Raw genomic sequence first — 23330 nt, forward strand, 5'->3', positions numbered from 1 at the left:
CTATGGGGGAGAAATTTGGTAGCACACCGTTTGGGGCGTTAACTTTCTAAATTTAGAAAACTTAGCGTCAGGCGCAAAGGATTCTGAACTTCTTCTAAATGGGGCTTTAGTGCCACAGGAAGGAAGGGGGCAGTAAATCAAGCACTAATGACCTCAGTGGGGTGCTACAGGGACGCTACCACCAGAGTGCTACCAAATTTCAAGTGACTTGCATTCAGTATTCATCCTTCAATCCTTCACGCTGGCTCATTCCAGCTCTTAAAGGGGAGGTTGTATCAATCTGCAGCTGCTCGTTTTCAGCATTCCTGGAACTGAAGGCAACCTGTGAACAAGTAAAACACCTCATGGTTACAGCTGCTCCAAATCCAAATCCCAGAGGGAGAGCTCGTCGGTTCACTGATGTCGCATTGGAGGCATTGGTGGCTGCAGTGGAGCAAAGGAGGGAAGCGCTGTTTCCGGCCAACGGAAAGAGACCATTGCCCAAGGTCTTCAGGGAAATGTGGAGGAAAGTGGCCGAGGAGGTCTCATCCAGTAGTGTTGTGCAACGCAACCTGACACAGTGTCGTGAAATATTCAACCACCTCAGTCGGGAGGTCAAAGCAAGTACGTGCTTCACTGGTTCCTACGTACCAGCCTCTGAACCTCTGCCCGTGCACCTAGTCAACCCCACACCCTCATCTCATGCCTTGGCTACATTCACAGCTATTCAATGATGGCAGGCATATCTCCCTGACACATAGCTGGACTCTGACTCACACATATTTCTTTTGCAGGCCAAGATGGCACACAATAGGAGGGAGCAGCAGAGAACAGGGCGGGGGTGATGCGCATTTCCAGAAGCTTTCAGATCTGGAGGTGCGAGTGCTGCGACTCATTGGGCAGCAGCGGGTGGGCGCTGTGGCCATCGGCAACATCGATTCCGTTGGGGGAAACAATGGTATCTTCATCCCTTCCTTTTCTCATCCCACTTCCCCCTCACACCAGAAGGTTTTATTACTTTCCAGCTCCTGATCCTGTCTCATTCCTTGCTCCATTTCTGCCACCCTGCCCTCACCTTAATGCGAGTCTTGTGCCTTTTTGCTTACAGATAATCAGCAACAAGATGACCAGCTAGTCCATGAGTCTTCCACAGAGAGTGAGGAAGGAGAAGAGTGGGAGGACCCAAGCACCGCGTCACTTACATCTCTCATCTGCAGGCACAACCTCAGAGACTGGGACTACGCGATCGTTAGAGGCAGACTTAGTAGAGGGGTCTGCACTGGGTGATGCATCAGGGACGAGCAGCTGCAGCAAGGCCAGGAGAAAAGGGTAGCTCGGGGGCCAGCTTCGCGGAGGGAGAGTTCGCGTGCAGGTTCTGCAGCACAGGACGCAGATGACGACATCGATGGGGAGGCGTTCACAACAAGGGTGATGGCAAGGGTGCCCAAGGGCCTCTCGGCAATGGTAAGGAGCATGGATAGATCTACCTCTAACTTTGCACAGAGCTCTGAGCATGCCATGGAGTCCATAATTTCTAGTCTGCAGATGCTGGTGAACTCCCAGAGAGATTGTGCGGACCCAGACCTCATGACGCGTGTGGTGGGCAATGTGGCAGCTTCCATTGCAGCACAGGCGGAAGCAATGCAATGTTTTAGTGCTATAATGCAGACAATGGTTGCTGGCATTGAAGCTCAGACTGCTCTCTTGCATTCTCAGCTGGATGCCATGCGAGCTCTGACTGCTGCCATCACCGCTGGGTCCACCACAGTCGACCGGGGATCTCATGGTGTCGCAGCAGGCCACCAATCAGTGCTCTAGCAGATTGGGAGGATGCTTAGGTGCCGGGAGAGTGGCAGAACATAAGAACATAAGAAATAGGAGCAGGAGTAGGCTTGCTCCGCCATTTAATAATATTGTGTTCCTTACACAGATGAGGCTGCACACAGGAAGGTTAAAGTCACAGTGACCTCAGTCTTTAATAAGACACTCCAGAGTGAGGAACAGGCCTTCGGGGCCGGCTTATATACAGTGCCCCCAAGGGATGATCCAATCATGGAATCAGGTCCACTACCCTGCCCGGACCCCATAACCCATTAATCCCTTATCGGTTAAGAAACTGTCTATCTCTATATTAAATTTATTCAATGACCCAGCCTCCACAGCTCTTTGAGGCAGCGAATTCCACAGATTTATAACCATCTCAGTTTTAAATGGGCGGCCCCTTATTTTAAGATTATGCCCCCTAGTTCCAGTCTCCCCTATCAGTGGAAACAACCTGTCTGTATCCACCTTGTCAAGCCACCACATAATACTATATGTTTTGATAAGATCACCTCTCATTCTTCTGAATTCCAATGAGTATAGGCCCAACCTATTCAACCTTTCCTCAAAAGTCAACCCCCTCATCTCCAGAATCAACCTAGTGAACCTTCTCTGAACTGCCTCCAAAGCAAGTATATCCTTTTTTAAATATGGAAACTAATACTGTACGCGGTATTCTAGATGTGGCCTCACCAATACCCTGTATAACTGTAGCAAGACATCCCTGCTTTTATAGTCCAACCCCTTTGCAATAAAGACCAAGATTTTATTGGCCTTCCTGATCACTTGCTGCACCTGCAAAAGAAACTTTTGTGCTTCATGCACCAGGGCCCCAGGTCCCACTATACTGCTGCACGTTGCAATTTTTATCCATTTAAATACTAACTTGCTCTTCAATTTTTTCCGTCAAAGTGCATAACCTCATACTTTCCATCATAACACTCCATCTGCCAAATTTTTGCCCACTCACCTAGCCTGTCTATGTCCTTCTGCAGGCTTGTTGTGTATGGAGAAAGAGTCAGACTGAACATTATGTGCTCAAAGTAAAGTATGACCTTAGTCTTTTATTGCAGGTCTCCAGAGTGCCTCTCCAATCTGTGAGGCCTTCTTAAGTAACTGTGCTCCCAAGGGATTATGGGATCGCTTGGGACTCCACGGGTTGAGCTCCCTGGTGGCTGTACAGAGTAAATACAAGTCCACATATATAACAACATTCCCCCCCAAAGTCAGTAGTGTAACTATTTACAATGTGAGTCGATCTTGGGCCCTTCTTGCCCTGGTTGATCGTCTCGGTGTGAAAGCTGGTGTTGTTGAATCATTTGTTGGGCTCTCGCTGGGCTGCTGTGCAGTTGGCCTTGCTGGGCTGCCTGGTGTGTTGGGCCCTGCAGGGCTGCTGTGGATGATAGGTTCTGCTTCGTGGTCAACCGTGGTGCCGGTTGCCATTGGTGTGTGTGTTGGGGGATCAAAAAAGGTAGGGTCCAAGGTGAGTTGCTCAGGATAGTCTGTGAATCTGAATTTGATTTGGTCCAAGTGTTTCCGGTGAATGAGTCTATTTGAAAGTTTGACCCAAAACACCATGCTCCCCGCTTTGGCCATGACAGTGCCAGGAAGTCACTTGGGACCTTGTCCAAAGTTCAATACAAACACAGGATCATTGCCTTCAATCTCCCGTGACACATTTGTGCTATCATGGTATGCAATTTGTTGAAGCTGCCTGCTCTCTACCTGTTCATGTAGATCAGGGTGCACTAACGAGAGCCTTGTCTTAAGTGCTTTTTTCATCAGCAGTTCAGCAGGTGGGATCCCAGTGAGTGAGTGGTGTCTCGTGCGGTAGCTAAGCAGGACTCGGGATAGGCGAGTCTGCAGTGAGCCTTCAGTTACCCTCTTCGAACCTTGCTTGATGGTTTGCACTGCTCTCTCTGCCTGACCATTGGATGCTGATTTAAATGGGGCAGATGTGACATGTTTGATCCTGTTACGCGTCATGCATTCTTTGAACTCAGCACTGGTAAAACATGGCCCATTGTCGCTCACCAGGACATTGCGTAAGCCGTGAGTGGCAAACATTGCCCGCAGGCTTTCAGTAGTGGCAGTGGACGTGCTAGTCAACATTATCTCACATTCAATCCGCTTGGAGTACGTGTCTACAACCACAAGGAACATCTTACCCAAAAACGGGCCTGCATAGTCGACGTGTACCCTAGACCACGGTTTGGAGGACCAAGACCATAAACTTAGCGGCACCTCCCTGGGTACATTGCTTAACTGCGAGCATGTATTACATCTGTGAACGCAGGACTCTAAGTCCGCATCGATGCCGGGCCACCAACGTGGGATCTGGCTATCGCTTTCATCATTATGAGACCTGGGTGGGTACTGTGGAGGTCATTGATGAATGTGGCTCTGCCCTTGTTGGGGACTACTACTCAATTGCCCCACAGAAGGCAGTTGCCTGTATAGACATTTCATTTTTGCACCGCTGGAACGGTTTTATGTCTTTCTGCATTTCCACTGGGACACACTGGACCAGCTCCCGTGAAGCACACAGCTTTTGACTAGAGATAATAAGGGGTCCTGGCTTGCCCAGGTTTTGATCTGCCGGGCAGTGACGGGTGATTCCTCACTCTCAAATGCTTTCATAACCAAGGCTAGATCTGCGGGCTGCGCCATTTTCACTCCCTGTGGTGGGCAATGACAGCCTACTGAGAGCATCGGCGCACTTTTCCATGCCTGGCCTGTGGCGGATGGCGTAATTGTATGCGGACAACGTGAGCGCACATCTCTGGATGCGGGCCGATACGTTGGTATTCATCCCTTTACTCCCGGAAAACAGGGATATAAGTGGCTTATGGTCAGTTTCCAATTCGAATTTTAGCCAAAACAGGTATTGATGCATTTTCTTTACCCCATGGGCACACGCTAATGCTTCTTTTTCAATCATGCTGTAGGCTCTCTCGGCCTTAGACAGACTCCTGGATGCCTAAGCAACCGGTTACAGTTTCCTGAAAGCATTAGCTTGTTGCAATACAGACCCGACACCATATGACGACGCATCACATGCTAGTACCAAACGCTTACTTGGATCATACAAAATAAGCAATTTGTTTGCTGAACTCGATCGGTGAAATGATGCCCTCTCTTTGTAGCCGGTCTAGCTTGATCTCTACCCTTTCTCTCATCATGTATGGTACTGCTCTCACCTTGTGATGGATGGGTTGCGCCCCCGAAATTAGGTGGCTCTGCACTTTTGCTCCTTGGAATTTCCCGATGCCTGGTTCGAACAGCGAAGGAAATTTGTTTAAGACCTGGGCACACGATGTGTTGTCAGCACGCGATAGCACTAGGATGTCGTCCCAGTTCCAGCGTATCTTTCCCAGCCAGCTCCTGCCGAGCAGCGTGGGACCATCGCCCGGTATCACCCAGCGTGGTAGCTTGTGCACTGCTCCATCGTAGGAGACCTTTACGGTAGCACTGCCGATTACAGGAATCAGTTCTGTTGTGTTAGTTCTTATTTTCGTGCGAATTGGAGTTAAGACTGGCCTTGAGGCCTTGTTGCACCACAACCTTTTGAAAGTCTTTTTGCCCACGATGGACTGGCTTGTGCCCGTGTCCAGCTCCATTGACACCAGGAGTCCATTTAGTTCAACATTCAGCATTATCGGGGGACAATTTGTGGTGAATGTGTGCACCCCATGTACCTCTGCCTCCTCTATCTGAGGCTCTGTTTCATCGTGATCCTCCTCTGCAACATGGTGGATTGCAGGTTTAACAGGCTTAGCATCTCGCCTGCCCACTCGTTGGATGTGTCCCATTGTTCCACAGCCCTTGCAAATGTATCCTTTGAATCAGCATGAATAGAAATGATGATCACCCCCGCAGCGCCAACAAGGTGTTAATGGCCTTGCATTCATCACCCTTGATGGTGGACTCTGAGACATCTCAGGTATGTGTGACTTGCCCTGTATGTTACAATTCGAAAATAATATCACTTTGTTCACAATACTTGTAGCAGCACTTGTGTGCTAAGAGATTTGCTTCGTAATGTCACTGCTGGCTATGAACCCCTGGGCTATCGCTGTGGCCTTACTCAAGGTTGGGGTCTCTACAGTCAAAAGTTTGTGAAGTATGGTTTCGTGGCCAATGCCAAGTACAAAAAAGTCTCTTAGCATGTGCTCCAAATGTCCTTCAAATTCGCAGTGTCCTGCAAGGAGTCTTAGTTCAGCGACATAACTCGCCACTTTCTGGCCTTCAGACCTTTAGTACGTGTAGAACCGGTACCTCACCATCAGAACAATTTCCTTCTGGTTCAAATGCTCTTGGACCAGTGTGCACAAATCGTCATACGATTTCTCCGTGGGTTTCGTTGGAGTGAGCAGGTTCTTCATGAGGCCATACGTTGGTGCCCCACAGACGGTGAGGAGGATCGCCCTTCGTTTGGCAGTGCTCTCTTCCCCATCTAGCTCGTTGGCCACGAAGTATTGGTCGAGTCGCTCCACAATTATCTCCCTCCGAAAATTTCTACAGGATGCCCACTGTTCTCTGCATCTTTGGGTTCACTATCTGTATCTCATCGTCAGTTGTTGTGGAGGAACTGAGGGAAATCCTTATTAGTCGGGAAATTGTGTTGGGGAAATTGATGGGATTGAAGGACGATAAATCCCCAGGGCCTGATGGACTGCATCCCAGAGTACTTAAGGAGGTGGCCTTGGAAATAGCGGATCCATTGTCAGTCATTTTCCAACATTCCATTGACTCTGGATCAGTTCCTATCGAGTGGAGGGTAGCCAATGTAACCCCACTTTTTAAAAAAGGAGGGAGAGAGAAAACAGGGAATTATAGTCTGGTCAGCCTGACCTCAGTAGTGGGTAAAATGATGGAATCAATTATTAAGGATGTCATAGCAGCGCATTTGGAAAGAGGTGACATGATAAGTCCAAGTCAGCATGGATTTGTGAAAGGGAAATCATGCTTGACAAATCTTCTGGAATTTTTTGAGGATGTTTCCAGTAGAGTGGACAAGGGAGAATCAGTTGATGTGGTATATTTGCACTTTCAGAAGGCTTTCAACAAGGTCCCACACAAGAGATTAATGTGCAAAGTTAAAGCACATGGGACTGGGGGTAGTGTGCTGGCATGGATTGAGAACTGGTTGTCAGACAGGAAGCAAAGAGTAGGAGTAAATGGGTACTTTTCAGAATGGCAGGCAGTGACTAGTTGGGTACCGCAAGGTTCTGTGCTGGGGCCCCAGCTGTTTACATTGTACATTAATGATTTAGACGAGGGGATTAAATGTAGTATCTCCAAATTTGCGGATGACACTAAGTTGGGTGGCAGTGTGAGCTGCGAGGAGGATGCTATGAGGCTGCAGAGTGACTTGGATAGGTTAGGTGAGTGGGCAAATGCATGGCAGATGAAGTATAATGTGGATAAATGTGAGGTTATCCACTTTGGTGGTAAAAACAGAGAGACAGACTATTATCTGAATGGTGACAGATTAGGAAAAGGGGAGGTGCAACGAGACCTAGGTGTCATGGTACATCAGTCATTGAAGGTTGGCATGCAGGTACAGCAGGCGGTTAAGAAAGCAAATGGCATGTTGGCCTTCATAGCGAGGGGATTTGAGTACAGGGGCAGGGAGGTGTTGCTACAGTTGTACAGGGCCTTGGTGAGGCCACACCTGGAGTATTGTGTACAGTTTTGGTCTCCTAACTTGACGAAGGACATTCTTGCTATTGAGGGAGTGCAGCGAAGGTTCACCAGACTGATTCCCGGGATGGCGGGACTGACCTATCAAGAAAGACTGGATCAACTGGGCTTGTATTCACTGGAGTTCAGAAGAATGAGAGGGGATCTCATAGAAACGTTTAAAATTCTGATGGGTTCAGACAGGTTAGATGCAGGAAGAATGTTCCCAATGTTGGGGAAGTCCAGAACCAGGGGTCACTGTCTAAGGATAAGGGGTAAGCCATTTAGGACCGAGATGAGGAGAAACTTCTTCACCCAGAGAGTGGTGAACCTGTGGAATTCTCTACCACAGAAAGTTGTTGAGGCCAATTCACTAAATATATTCAAAAAGGAGTTAGATGAAGTCCTTACTACTCGGGGGATCAAGGGGTATGGCGAGAAAGCAGGAATGGGGTACTGAAGTTGCATGTTCAGCCATGAACTCATTGAATGGTGGTGCAGGCTAGAAGGGCCGAATGGCCTACTCCTGCACCTATTTTCTATGTTTCTATGTATGGAGAAAGAGTCAGACTGAACACTGTGAGCTCAAAGTAAAGTGTGACCTTAGTCTTTTATTGCAGGTCTCCAGAGTGCCTCTCCAACCTGTGAAGCCTTCTTAAGTACCTGTGCTCCCAAGGGATTATGAGATCCCTTTGGACTCTGGGGGATGAGCCCTCTGGTGGCTGTACAGCGTAAATACAAGTCCACATATATAACAGTCCTCACACATTGCTTTTCCTCCCATCTTTGTATCGTCAGCAAACTTGGCTTCGTTACACTCGCTCCCTTCGTTCAAGTCATTAATATAGTTTGTAAATAATTGGGGTCCCAGCACTGATCACTGCAGCACCCCACTAGTTACTGACTGCCAACCCGAGAATGAACCATTTATCCCGACTCCCTGGTTTTTGATAGTTAGCCAATCCTCTATCCATGCTAATATATTACCCCCAACCCTGTGACCTTTTATCTTGTGCAGTAACCTTTTATGTGGCACCTTGTCAAATGCCTTCTGGAAGTCCAAATACACCACATCCACTGGTTCCCCTTTATCCACCCTGTTTGTTACATCCTCAAAAGAATTCCAGCAAATTTGTCAAACATGACTTCTCCTTCATAAATCCATGCTGACTCTGCCTGACTGAATTATGATTTTCCAAATGTCTTGCTACTGCTTCTTTTGTTTGAAGATCAGGCCCTCAAAACTGCCACCAAGCTCATGGTCTACAGGGCTGTAGTAATACCCACCCTCCTGTATGGCTCAGAAACATGGACCATGTACAGTAGGCACCTCAAGTCACTAGAGAAATACCAGCAACAATGTCTCCGCAAAATCCTACAAATCCCCTGGGAGGACAGACGCACCAACGTTAGTGTCCTCGACTAGGCCAACACCCCAGCATTGAAGCACTGACCACACTTGATCAGCTCTGCTGGGCAGGCCACATAGTTCGCATGCCAGACTCGAGACTCCCAAAGCCAGCGCTCTACTCGGAACTCCTACACGGCAAATGAGCCAAAGGTGGCCAGCGGAAACGTTACAAGGACACCCTCAAAGCCTCCCTGATAAAATTCAACATCCCTACTGACACCTGGGAGTCCCTGGCCAAAGACCGCTCTAAGTGGAGGAAGTGTATCCGGGAGGGCGCTGAGCACCTCGAGTCTCGTTACCGAGAGCATGCAGAAATCAAGCGCAGGCAGCGGAAAGAGCGTGCGACAAGCCAGTCTCACCCACTCCTTCCCTCAACGACTATCTGTCCCACGTTTGACAGAGACTGTGGTTCTCATATTGGACGATACAGCCACCTAAGAAATCATGTTAAGAATGGAAGCAAGTCTTCCTCGATTCTGAGGGACTGCCTATGATGATGATGCTACTGCTTCTTTAATAATGGACTCCAACATTTTCCCAACCACAGATATTAGGCCAACTGGTCTATAGTTTCCTGCTTTTTGTCTGCCTGCTTTTTTAAATAGGGGCGTTACATTTACAGTTTTCCAATCTGCTGGGACCTCCCCAGAATCCAGGGAATTTTGGTAAATTACAACCAATGCATCCACTATCTCTGCCGCTACTTCTCTTTCAGATGCTTGGATGCAAACCATTAGGTCCAGAATGGGTCAGTGGAGCAGGAACCTGCTGAACTCTCTCAGGAAGACATCATTCCTGATCCCACCACTTCCACTCCGCCATTGCACATGTCGCTGACTGTCAGCCAACCGGCTCAGACTGCCGCCCCCCCCAGCTTGAGGTGGTGCAGTCTACAGCTGGGCATTCCAGGCCAAGAACTGGTCAAGGGTGTCTTGCAAGGCCATTTGTAGTCTCTGGCCCTGACACTCAGCAGCCTTCCACCAGTCCTGCTGCAGCCACTGGGGAGACACTATGTAGGAGCAGTAGAGTTGGTAAAGCCAGTGTTAAGAGGGGTATAAAGTTTTGCACAAGGTGTGAAAAGTAAAGTTAATTGTTGTTTATATATGTGGTTAATGATTTTGGATAAATTTTAATTGGCATGTGGCATATTTGGTGCTGTCTCTCATTTAAGCTTGGGGCTGTGGTTTGGAATGCAAAATTGATGTAATGATTGGGACATGCAGAGCAACCGGGAAATGGCTTGGAATTCATTGGAACCAAAGTCTGGTGAGATGGTCGTGTACTGCTCTTGCAAAAGGTTGATTAAGTGTCTGCCTCTTCCATCGCTGCTGTTCCTGCTCCAGCTCCTCCTCCTCATCCTCATCCTCGCCCTCCTCCTCCTCATGCTCCTCCTCATCCTTGTCCTCCTCCTCCTCCTTCTGAGATAATGGAGCTATGCGTGGTGGTAATGGTTGCACCCTTTTAATGGCCAATTTGTGCAGCATGAAGCAGATGACGATGAAAAGGGACACCCACTCAGCCGAGTATTAGAGGTCTTCTCCTGAGCGGTCAAGGTAGCAGAATAGTTGCTTGAGCACTCCGATGGTCTACGTAATGATATTCCTGGTGGCAGCATGGCTCTCATTATATGAATGCTGAGCAAAAGTGTTGGGATTGCGGAGGGGAGTCATAAGCCAGGTGCAGAGCTGATAGCCCTTGTCTCCGTCCAGCCAGCTGCGAGCTTGAAGTGGTGGCTTTTTATGCACTGCCCGCAAAGCGACGTGGGTGTAATCAATGACGCCCTCACCATGGGGAAGCCTGCTATTCTGGAAAAGCCACATGCACACTTGTGCTGCTTCTGTCTGGTGATGGGAAAGGAAATGTAGTCTCTCCTCCTCTTGCAGAGAGCGGTCAGTGCTTCAATGCTGGGGATGTTGGCCTGACCGAGAACACAGACGTTAGTGCATCTATCCTCCCAAGGGATTTGCAGGATCTTGCAGAGACATAGTTGGTGGTATTTCTCCAGTGATTTGAGGTGTCTACTGTATATGGTCCATGTCTTTGAGCCATACAGGAGGGCGGGTATCACTGCAGCCCTGTAGACCATGAGCTTGGCGCCAGGATTGAGGGTCTGATGTTTGAAAACTCTCCTCCTCAGACGACCAAAGGCTGCGCTGGCGCACTGGAGGCGGTGTTGAACCTTGTCGTCTGTGTCTGCCCTTGCTCATAATAGGCTCCCAAGGTATGGAAAATGGTCCACATTTTCCAGGGCCATGCCGTGGATCTTGATGACTGGGGGCAGTGCTGTGTGGCGGGGTCAGGTTGATGGAGGACCTTTGTATTATGGATGTTTAGTGTAAGGCCCATGCTTTCGTACGCCGCCTCAGTTAAGATGTTGACTATGACTTGGAGTTCAGTCTCTGAATGTGCTCAGACGCAAGCGTCGTCCACGTACTGTAGCTCGACGACAGAGGATGGGATGGTCTTGGATCTGGCCTGGAGACGATGAAGGTTGAATAGATTCCCACTGGTTGTGTTGTTTAGTTCCACTCCAGCGGGGAGCTTGTTGAGTGTGACCACATTCGAACAGCTCTGTTGGGCGGGCCACATTGTGCACATGCCTGACACAAGACTCCCAAAGCAAGCGCTCTACTTGGAACTCCTACACGGCAAGCGAGCCCCAGGTGGGCAGAGGAAACCCTCAAAGGACACCCTCAAAGCCTCCTTGATAAAATGCAGCATCCCCACCGACACTTGGGAGTCCCTGGTGAAAGATCGCCCTAAGTGGAGGAAGAGCATCCGGGAGGGCGCTGAGCACCTCGAGTCTCGTCAGCAAGAGCAAGCGCAGGCAGCGGAAGGAGCGTGCAGCAAACCAGACTCCCCACCCACCCTTTCCTTCAACGACTGTCTGTCCCACCTGTGATAGAACCTGTAATTCCCGTATTGGACTGTTCAGTCACCTAAGAACTCACTTTTAGAGTGGAAGCAAGTCCTCCTCGATTTCGAGGGACTGCCTATGATAGGTAATGTAGAGAGCATCTGTTCCCTCGCGGTTGCAGCAATAGGCGGCAAACTGGGAGATGTTGGAGATGTCTCTTGTTTCACACTGAAAGGATCTACTGGCGTAGAAATTGAGCATGATGGTGACCTTGACTGATATTGAGAGAGCCGTCCTCACTATGGTCTGAGGCTGGAGGTCTGGTTGCAGGAGGTGGCAAAGCTCTGTGACCACGTCATTGCAGCCTTTGAACACACTGTTCCTCAATGAAACTGATGTAGAACTGCTGCTGGAATACCCTGGGAGGTTAAAGCTTCCTGTTGACAGCCCTGTTGACCCTCCTCCCTCTGGCCACATTATGCTATCTTTCTCTGTGCCTCAGTTGCCTCCGATGGTGATACTGGCGCGTGAGGTCCAGTGCCAGCACAAACCCCTTGAGACAATATAGGCCTGAAATTCCGGTCGGAGGCTTCTTTCGGACGAATGCCTCTGACCGGAGAATTTTTCCGAAAGTACCTGGTGGCCCCGGAAGAGCGTGGAATTCCGTTGGGGAGGCCTTCTCTTCCCGCACTGCAAAGCACAATCTCATCCTCCAGGTTCCCATGCAGAAGATGCAGTCACATGTGACTGCTCAACCAATCAGGTAAAGTATTCTCAATTAATAGCAATGAGCACTCTGTATCTATGAGTTCTCATTGCTATTAATTGAGAAAAAAAAACTCAAACACAACAACACAAAATAAAAAATAAAAAACACACCTCACATAATTAAAATTAATTGAAATTAAACTTAATAACTATCTTAGAGAAAACATTTTTTCCGCATTTTTAAAAAGTTTTTTTAATTATGCTTGAAAATAAATTTAACGTAATGGCAGGATTTTTAAAAATAAAATGTGTTTTTTTAATTTTATTTTTTATGTTTTAAGTGTTATGTTTTAAGTAGGCTATGCCTGCTTTTATCAAGCGCAAGAGTTTTGAGGACATTTGCTGGGCTAAATATGGGTAACTACCGCAATCTTGACAGATCGGTAAAGCCGGTTTTCAGCACATGTGCATTGTGCGCTGAAAACCGGCTTTTGCGATGCCTTCCCGGGTCCGTACACATTCCGTACGGTCCCAGAGAGGGCGAAATTTCTGGGCCATTAATGTTGAAGTTTCAAATCTGCCCTCAATGAAAGTCACAAATCTATAGGAGCCAGAACACTCCTTCAACAGCAAATCGCTCAAATTGGTCAAAACGCCTGTCTGCCTATGTGAAACTAAGAAGGAACTATTATTTGCTGACTAAAACTAAACCAGATGCTGCGCCTTTAAATAGCGCTCCTCCAGCTGACATCCAACTGAAACTCGATTGCTGAAACAACCGTTGTCAGCTCCAGGCACACAACCAGGGGGCGAGGGACAATTTTTGTTCTGTGGTGCAACGTCTTACCGCCTCCACAAAACTCCCGTCGAATTTAGCGGCAGAAGCTGTTCTCGCCGCGCTGGGTCACAATCTTATTTGCGCTCATTAGGGGGCGCTAACGGGAGGCACAAAGTAGCCCAATTTCTTCTCCTATGGGTTGAGCACTTGGGAGAGAGATGAGTTCAAGGCAATTACTTAGTGCGGTTTTAAATTTGGCACTTTGGTTTACTGTGCAGTTTTATAACAGCTTCTGAGTCTACATTCTTAGTAGTTCACTGAAACAGGAGCTATATGAGCAGGTCGCCAGAATCATTGAGCAATGAGCTGATCCCTCACATCTCGCTGTAAGGCTCCTTCTTCTGCTGCTTCCTCCTTTTCCCTCTCATGATGTGGCCCACTGCTGCCCCTCTGGCTCCTCCAAAGGCTGGCCTCTCTGTAAGGCAAAGTGGTGAAGTATGCAGCACACATCGACTATGCAGGAGACTTGTCATGGAGCATATTGTAGGGACCTTCCAGGCCTATTGAGACACCTAAAACTCATATTCCACTTCCCTATGGTGGATCCTGGTGGACCCATGACTTCTATTAATCAGTGTTGCTTGGGATTGGTGGGGTGTCATGAGCCAGTGTGCAGCAGGTATCCCTTGTTCCCCAGGAGCCATCCTGCCATGTTGCCCGAAGAATCAAATACAGGCGGAATGATAAAGAGCCACAAGATAAATGTGTCATGACAGCTGTCTTTACAAATACTTACATGATCCTGTTTCTGTGATCAACCACAAGCTGCACATTGATGGAGTGGTATCCTTTCCTATTGATGAATACTGCTGGCTGTTGTTATGATCCACACTAGAAATGAGTTCTCAGGTAACTGAAGAGTCCAATACGGGACCTACAGTCTCTGTCATAGGTGGGGCAAACGGTGGTTGAAGGAACTTGTGGGTGGGTTGCCTAGGTTGCCGTACGTTCCTACCGCTGTCGATGCTTAACTTCAGCTTGCGCTCGGCGAAGAGACTCGAGGTGTTCAGCGCCTGATTAGGTACCCTGATGGCAACTTGCCTGTAGTCAATGTCACCCTGCACATGGGGGAAGCCTGCGACTACTGCAAATCACGAGCTCCCACAAAATTTAGCTGCAAAATTCGTAAATGTGCCATGCGGTGCCCCCGACAGCTTTTTCTGTCTGTGCACCTTCCTTTCACTCTGTGACACATGGCAACAGAGTGGCCCTTCAAAGGGAGGGCGCACTGCCGCGGCCAACATATTTTTTTTTGCTGGCCGACTTCCCAATCGGCCGGACAATAATGCCCCCCCGGGTTTGGTTGGGCCGCCAACAGTCAGCCTGGCACCCCCTCTTAGGTACCAGACCGCTGGCCCAGCTGAAACCCTCACTGGTGGCCCAGTGGGCTGAACCTAAATAATCGCTGCTTCTCTTCCCTTGGAGATACGTAGTGACGCACATGTGTACTGACGTCAGCACCACTCCGCTGTTGACTGACAGTGGCAGTGACTGTCCCACCTCACTTCCGCCCCTCTAGAGTGCTCACCGCCGCACTTCCAGCCCCATTATGACTGGCTTCCAGGCTGCCTGAAAAAAAACAACAAAGAACTGAATTTCGCAAAAGAGGCCACCTCATTGGAAGCTGCAGTAAAAACACTTTAAAAATGGTAGGTGCGACCCGTTTCGGTTGGGGCTGAATTTGACACACACCACACCATGCATGCTCTCGTGTGACTGGCACATTTACTGCTCCATGCGGGTGGCCATCTTTTCCATGGAACAGAACATTTGCAGATATCATGGCTGCAAAAGCGACCAGATCCTTACGCAATTATTACTATCCCTCCAAGATCATCCTCCTTCTCGTTGGCCTCTAATATGTCCTTACTATACAGTACAATTGCACATATGTGAGAGAAGGTCATTCTGTGACTAGCTACCTTTATTTGCCAGCACTCAAGTGAAGAAGGTAGGTGGAGCTTCCCCTTTTATTCCTGAACGTCCACATTATGAGTGCCTCCCACAAGTTCACCACCTAGTGGTCAGTGTTCTCACGGTGTACAACTTAGGTCAGTTCATACATGGGTTACAATGACAGTTGAATACATGACATCACCTCCTCCCCCCCAAAGTCTTATTGGGATCATAGGTTAAGTCTCTCTGATGGTTTACGCTCCCTTGTAGAGCGCCTGAGCTGGGGCTCCGGTTGTTGGGCGCTGGCCTGCGTGTTTGCTGTTTGCGGTGCCTCAGGCTTGTCCGGACTGCCCACAGTGACTGGGCTCTCCTCCACTTGGTTCCAGTGTTCGGTCACCTGTGGTGGAGTGAACTCTACATCGTGTTCTTCCTCTGCTTCTTCTATAGGGTTGCTGAACCTCCCTTTTGTTTGATCCACGTGTTTGCGGTAGATTTGTCCATTGGTAAGTTTAACTACCAGAATCCTATTCCCCTCTTTAGCAATCACAGTGCCTGCAAGCCATTTGGGCCCTGCAGCGTAGTTGAGGACAAAGACAGGGTCATTGACATCAACACATTGCGCCCTCGCATTCCCGTCTTGGTAGTCACATTGTGACCAGTGCCTGCTCTCAACAATTTCTTTCATGGTGTGGTGTATAAGGGATAACCTGGTTTTAAGCATCCTTTTCATTAGCAGCTCTACGGGTGGAACCTCTGTGAGCGAGTGTGGTCGGGATCTATTGGCCAACAGGAGGCATGATAGTGGCTTTGTTGGGAACCTCCTTGGATTCTGAGCATCCCCTGTTTGATTATCTGCACTGCTTGTTCCGCCTGGCCGTTTGAGGCCGGCTTGAACGGTGCCGTTCTGGCATGGTTGATACCATTTCCTGCCATGACGTCCTGGAATTCAATGCTTGTAAAGCATGAGCCATTGTCACTGACCAAGACGTCCGGTAGACCATGGGCAGCGAACATTGCCCGTCGACTTTTTACAGTGGCAGAGGATGTGCTTGAATTGAGAATGTCACACTCAATCCATTTGGAGTAGGCGTCTACTACAACCAAAAACATTTTTCCAATGAAAGGACCTGCGTAGTCCACATGGATGCGTGACCATGGCTTGGCGCGCCAGGACGAGGGGCTAAGGGGGGCTTCCCTGGGCACATTGCCCAGCTGGGCACACGTGTTGCACCTGCGAACACAAAGTTCCAGATCTGCATCAATCCCTGGCCACCAAACGTGTGACCTGGCAATTGCCTTCATCATGACAATGCCCGGTTGCTCATTGTGTAGTTATCAGATGAACACCTCTCTGCCCATCTGGGGCATGACTATTCGGTTTCCCCATAGTAGGCAATCAGCCTGAATCGAGAGTTCATCCTTGCGCCTGTGAAATGGTTTAAATTCCTCAGGGCGTGCCCTGTACGTGGCTGCCCAGTCCCCATTCAGGACACATTTCTTGACTAAAGACAGTAATGGGTCTCTCTTTGTCCAGACTTTGATCTGACGGGCTGTCACGGGATGGTCTTCGCTTTCGAAACCTTCAACAGCCATGACCATCTCAGCAGCATGCTCGGTTGCCCCCTCGGTGGTGGCTAGTGGGAGCCTGCTGAGTGCATCGGCGCAGTTTTCAGTGCCCAAATTGTATAGTCATAGGCGGCTAACGTGAGTGCCCACTTCTGTATGCGGGCCGACGCATTTGCATTTATGGCCTTGTTGTCAGCCAAAAGGGAGGTTAGGGGTTTGTGATCTGTCTCCAGCTCAAATTTCCTGCCAAACAGGTACTGGTGCATTTTTTTTACTGCATATACACATGCAAGCGCTTCCTTTTCTACCATCCCGTAACCCCTTTCTGCCTGGGACAGACTTCTGGAGGCATAAGCTACCAGCTGTAACTGACCATTGGCATTAACATGCTGCAACACACACCCGACCCCATAGGACGACGCATCGCACGTTAAAACAAGTTTCTTACATGGGTCGTATAGCGTTAACAGATTGTTGGAGCATAACATATTGCATGCTCTATCAAAAGCCCTTTCCTGGCTGTCCTTCCACACCCATTCGCGACCTTTGCGCAGGAGCATGTGTAGCGGCTCTAACAGCGTGCTCAAATTGGGAAGAAAGTTACCAAAATAGTTCAGGAGCCCCAGGAACGAACACAGCTCTGTCGTGTTACGGGGTCTGGGTGCTCTCTGGATCGCTTCCGTTTTGGACACAGTAGGTCTCCACGAATTCTACCTCTGGAGCTAGGAAGACACACTTCGCCTTTTTCAGTCGCAGACCTACCCGGTCCAGTCTGCGTAGCACCTCCTCCAGGTTGTGGAGGTGTTCTTCAGTATCACAACCCGTGATGAGGATGTCGTCTTGAAAAACCACTGTCCTTGGAATCGACTTGAGGAGGCTTTCCATGTTTCGTTGAAAGATCCCGGCGGCCGAGCGAATCTCGAACGGACATCTGTTGTACTCAAACAACCCCTTGTGTGTCGTGATGGTAGTCAGCTTCTTCGACTCACACGGTGCCGCAAGTCTCCTGAGGTCGGCAGCATATTTTGCAATCTCCTGGCCCTCAGGTCTGCGGTGAGTGTAGAATCTATGCCTGGCCGTGAGGATGCTCTCTTTTAGTTTTAGTTGGTCGCGAATTAGTTCAGTCAGCTCATTGTATGTCTTATCCTTTGTGGGTGCCAGCAATGTCCCTGACGAGACGGTAGACCTCGGACCCATAACTGGTCAGCCGTATAGCCTTGCGCTTCTCCGCCAATGCATCCGTCTCCCCTGCCAGGTCGTTTGCCACGAAATATAGCTCAAGCCTTTCCGTGAAGGCATCCCAATTATCACCCTCTGCGAAGTCTTTTAGTGTGCCAAAGGTAGCCATAATCGTGTGAAAGTCCGTATTCTCGTCGCCAGTTATTATGTCTGTAATGTACTTATGAATGACTCCATGAGGCAATGTGTTGTATACAAACTGTAGTGACCTTGATCCTTTATTCCAAATTCCAGAATGAGGCAGCCGCATGATGGCTCCCCTTTTATACAGCCCCTGCCACCAGGGCAGGAAACCCTGGTCTCCACTAGTTACACTCTCTAGTGGTGCCAGCATGTACATACACAGTGTAAGCCTTATTGATAGTACATCAGGTAAACAAGTCTCCATCTTATGCAACTATGCAGTGACTACACAGAGAGTATATCGATAGTCTGCATATATAACAGCAGGACTGTGCAGGAGCACGGTGCGAACCCTCACCCCTCCCCTGAGATTCTAACTATCCACCCATCCTATTCACACTGTGCTGGCTGGACTTAAAGCCGAGCTTGAAAATTCTAGATTAACGTTTCAGGTTGGATCCTTCATTATTGAGATTTACTTAGCTTTTCTATTTCAGCTATGGACCAACATGCTCTCCATTTACAGAATTTTGCATTTATAAATTATCTCACGGTTATACTGATCTAATATATAATCACATAATTCTTTCAATAGCAGCAGAGAAGATGCTTCCCTTATACATACTGCTGAAGCTCTGGAATAGAAGAGCACATTCAGTACTTCAAACACACTAAGATGAAAGGCAGAAATCCTCACCACACTAAAAATTACTTGGATATGTACTTGAAGTGCCGTAACATACAAGAGCAAGAGCTGGAAAGAGGTGGATAGCTCTTTTTCGGCCAGCAAGGACACGATGGGCTGAAATGGCCTCCTCCTGGCTGGCCTTCTACATTCTACCCTACGTAAACTAGAGGTGATCCAAAACTCGGCTGCCCATGTCCTAACTCGCACCAGGTTCCACTCACCCATCACCCCTGTGCTCGCTGACCTACATTGGCTTCTGGTTAAGCAACGCCTCGATTTCAAAATTCTCATCCTTATTTTCAAATCTGTCCATGGCCTCGACCCTCCCTATCTCTGTAATCTCCTCCAGCCCCATAACTCCCCGAGATGTCTGCGCTCATCTAATTCTGCCCTCTTGAGCATCCCTGATTATAAAATCACTCAACCATTGGTGGCCATGCCTTCTATTGCCTAAGACCCAAGCTCTGGAATTCCCTGCCTAAACCTCTCTTTCCTCCTTCAAAACGCTCCTTAAAACATATCTCTGTGGCCCCTGCACTAATTTCTACTTATGCGTCAATTTTTAAAATCTCAGAATACTCCTGTGAAGGGCCTTGGGATGTTTCACTACGTTATAGGCGCTATATAAATACAAGTTGTTGTTGTTCTGTGCTGTGAATTTTTATGATTCTATGACTTCATTCATTAGTTGCTTTTATATTGGAGCTGTTTTCGTTTGAACTCAGTGAGATCGCTCCCAGCATCATCAACAACAACAACTTGTATTTATATAGCATTTTTAATGTAATAAAATGTCCCAAGGCGCTTCAAGGAGCGTGATCAAACAAAATTTGACACCAAGCCACATAAGGAGATATTAGCATAGGTGACCAAAAGCTTAATCAAAGAGGTAGGTTTTAAGGAGTGTCTTAAAGGGAGAGAGAGGTAGAGAGAGATAAGGAGGTTTAGGGAGGGAATTTCAGAGCTTAAGGCCTAGGCCGCTGAAGGCATGGCCACCAATGGTGGAGTGAAGAAAATCGGGGGTGCACAAGAAGCCAAATTGGATGAGCGCAGAGATTTTGGAAAGTTTGTAGGGCATCCTATAGGATGCTGTGTTAATTGAAGCCTCCAAGAATGTTGGAGCAAGTTGAAGGAGATGAACGGTCCACTCCTGTTCCTATGTTCCTATTTACACTGCTAAATCTGGCTCCCTTATCCTGGCAGCAAAATCATAGACCCGTAATCCAAACAAAAACAGCACCAATATAAAGGAGGATGTTGTGAAATAAGTAAGACAGTTTACTTTGTTTTCAGATACCTGCCTAATTTGTTGTTTTATACTATTTCCCAGAGGCTGCAGTCTTGCAATGTGTGCAGGTTTACTGTATGGCTCCAGCTTTGTACCAGTCCTCTACATTAAAAACCACGCTGAGAGAAATGAAACCGAGTTTATTGGTGCAAGTCAATTTGGTAAGAAATTTAGTTACTTCAAGCAGGCTAAAAATTTTAAAAGTGTAAAATGTTTTTGTTCCATTTTGCCATTCCAAAGCAACAGTGAGAGGTAAAATCATTTCTGAGTTAGATACTGATTAATGTAACAAGGACATAGCTTTTCAAGTCTTTGCAGATCTGAGCACATGAACGTGTCAAGACTGGTAGTGACTGTAATGTCCAAATAAATCAATGTGATGATCAGCCTGAAGCTTGTTGCTGTGAAAATACGGTTTATAAAGTTGGTGGTACTGTATGGCAGGCTCCCTGTACTGCTTAGCTTGTACTACAGTTCGGACTTTTTCCCAACAGTTTGGTCTGTTATGAGCCTAAAGCTTTGTCTATATAATCCGCTGTGTGTGGATTAGCAAAAGCAGGTCTAACAATTGACCTTAAATTGTAGAATATATGGGATGCTGACCATTTTCTCTGGTCAGCTCAAGAGGTAGAAAATAGATCACTGTATACAGGCTATAATTACTGTGCGCATAGACAGGGGAAGTGTACAGAAGTACTAAGATTGTCAAGATTCCAATCAGACATTTGCAGAGATCGGGGAGGGAGTGGGTTACCTGCTTGTTACCTACCTTCTGGATCATGGGGAAGCTAAAGAAATTATGAAAATAATATACACTTAAATTAAGGATAAAGCTCATCACTCTCCAAAATACAAGACACATCATTTAGTGTTAGATTAAGGATAAACTCAGCAGGGCAGAATATTCCTTTTCCTGCACCTGGACATATTGGATTGCCTGGATGCATCGGAGAGAGGAAAATCAGTGAGGGAGGATTGCACTCGTATAATGGAGCCCACTCAATATTCTGCCCATTTGTTGATGGAAAATCAGGCAGGTTCCCATCAGAGCGTGCAGTACTCCTCACCAATCTCCTTCTATTCACTGCACTCAGGCAATACAATGCACCCAGGAAGAGGAAACTCTAATTTATGTATTAAGTCTAATGCCGCGAAGCTTCAATAAACTGTTCACAGCTGCACCACCTCATCAGTACAGCATATAGCTATAAATGTAAACAAATAAAATGCAGGTACATGTTATTTTAAAAATTGAAAGCTCTTCAGCTTGCTGTCTATTTTAAATTGTTTAATGCATTTGTTAAAATAATGAACAGAGGAATATCACAAGAATGCATTAAGTGCTCATCCACTAATCTTGTCAACTACAATTTCTAGCCTTATATCGCCAAAGATTGTAATATTCAATATAGTTTCCCATGTGTTACCACCCTGACTGTCCAATATCTCTTTTCCATTATGGCACCAAACAGCATATTACATTAAGCATGTTGCATCAAATGTGGTCACTTGACACAGTTTAAATATGTGTCATGAAATAGTAAATGGAACACACAGTCAAAAAAAACATCTAAGTTGTTAGGCTCTAGAGAATGGGCAGTAGCTCTGACAGTTGATGAAGGTGGGCCGATGCTGCCAGCTCAGGCTGAGCTTTTTGCTCTGAGAAGTGAATGAGCTTGGATCTTTAACTCATATCTCAGGACATTTCTTTCCAATAGAAAAGCAAAAAAGAATGAAAAGGAATCATGAGTTTCTCTGATAGTGCAGTGGTAACAAACCCCGCAGCATAACTGATGGGGAAAATATCCAGGAATGAGAATGGGAAAACTAGTAAGTGACAAACATAGAGGTAGCGAGAAAACAGAGAGAGATGGTGCAAGAGCCATATTGTGTATATACAAAGTGGAACATAAGAACATAAGAACATAAGAAATAGGAGCAGGAATAGGCCATTTGGCTCCTCTAGCCTGCTCCACTATTCAATAAGATCATAGCTGATCTGATCTTGGCCTCAACTCCACTTCCCTGCCCACTCTCCATAACTCTTGACTCCCTTATCATTCAAAAATCTGTCTCTCTCCACCTTAAATATATTCAATGACCCAGCCTCCACAGCTCTCTGGGGTAGAGAATTCCAAAGATTCACTGAGAAAATAAATTCCTCCGGATTTCCATTTCAATTGGGCGACCCCTTATTTTTGGAACTATAGCCCCTAGTTCTAGGTTCCCCCATGAGGGGAAACATCCTCTCTGCATCTACCCTGTCAAGCCCCCTCAGAATCTTCTGTTTCAATAAGATCACCTCTCATTCTTCTAAACTCCAATGAGTGTAGGCCCAATCTGCTCAACCTTTCTTCATATGACAATCCCTTCATCTCAGGAATCAACCTAGTGAACCTTTTCTGAACTGCCTCCAATGCAAGTATATGCACCAACATCAGCGTCCTCATCCAGGCCAACATCCCCAGCATTGAAGTACTGACCACACTCGATCAGCTCCGCTGGGCAAGTCACATAGTTCACATGCCAGACACGAGACTCCCAAAGCAAGTGCTCTACTCGGAGCTCCTTCATGGCAAACGAGCCAAAGGTGGGCAGCAGAAACATTATAAGGACACCCTCAAAGCCTCCCTGATAAAGTGCGACATCCCCACTGACACCTGAGAGTCCCTGGCCCAAGACTGCCCTAAGTGGAGGAAGTGCATCCGAGAGGGCGCTGAGCACCTCGAATTTCAATGATGAGAGCATGCAGAAATCAAGCGCAGGCAGCGGAAAGAGCGTGCGGAAAACCAGTCCCACCCACCCCTTCCCTCAACGACTATCTGTCCCACCTTTGACAGAGTCTGTGGCTCTTGTGTTGGACTGTTCAGCCACCAAAGAACTCACTTCAGGAGTGGAAGCAAGTCTTCCTCGATTCCAAGGGACTGCCTATGATGATGATGAGCCCTCCTTAAATAAGAAGACCAAAACTGTACGCAGTACTCCAGGTGTGGTCTCACCACTGCCCAGTGCAGATGTGTAGCAAGACTTCCCTACTTTTGTACTCTATCCCCCTTGCAATAAAGGCCAACATTCCATTTGCCTTCCTAATTACTTGCTGTACCTGCAAACTAACTTTTTGTGTTTCATGTACAAGGATCCCCAGATCCTTCTATACCACAGCATTTTGTAGTCTCTCTCGATTTAAATAATAATTTGCTTTTATCCTACCAATGTGGATAACCGCACATT

The 23330-nt window shown here is 47.5% G+C and overlaps 1 protein-coding gene across 1 annotated transcript in view; it reads left to right on the forward strand.

Annotated features, from left to right (window-relative positions):
• The window catches only part of LOC139229933 (transmembrane protein 144-like), a 124631-nt gene that overhangs the window by 81041 nt on the left and 20260 nt on the right, over window positions 1-23330 (forward strand). The window contains exon 8 of the mRNA XM_070861583.1: window positions 20142-20260. Coding sequence (XP_070717684.1) covers window positions 20142-20260 — 119 coding nt within the window. The remainder of the gene's footprint in view (window positions 1-20141; window positions 20261-23330) is intronic.

The sequence above is a fragment of the Pristiophorus japonicus genome, chromosome 2 (genome assembly GCF_044704955.1).
Source record: "Pristiophorus japonicus isolate sPriJap1 chromosome 2, sPriJap1.hap1, whole genome shotgun sequence".
Taxonomy (NCBI): domain Eukaryota; kingdom Metazoa; phylum Chordata; class Chondrichthyes; family Pristiophoridae; genus Pristiophorus; species Pristiophorus japonicus.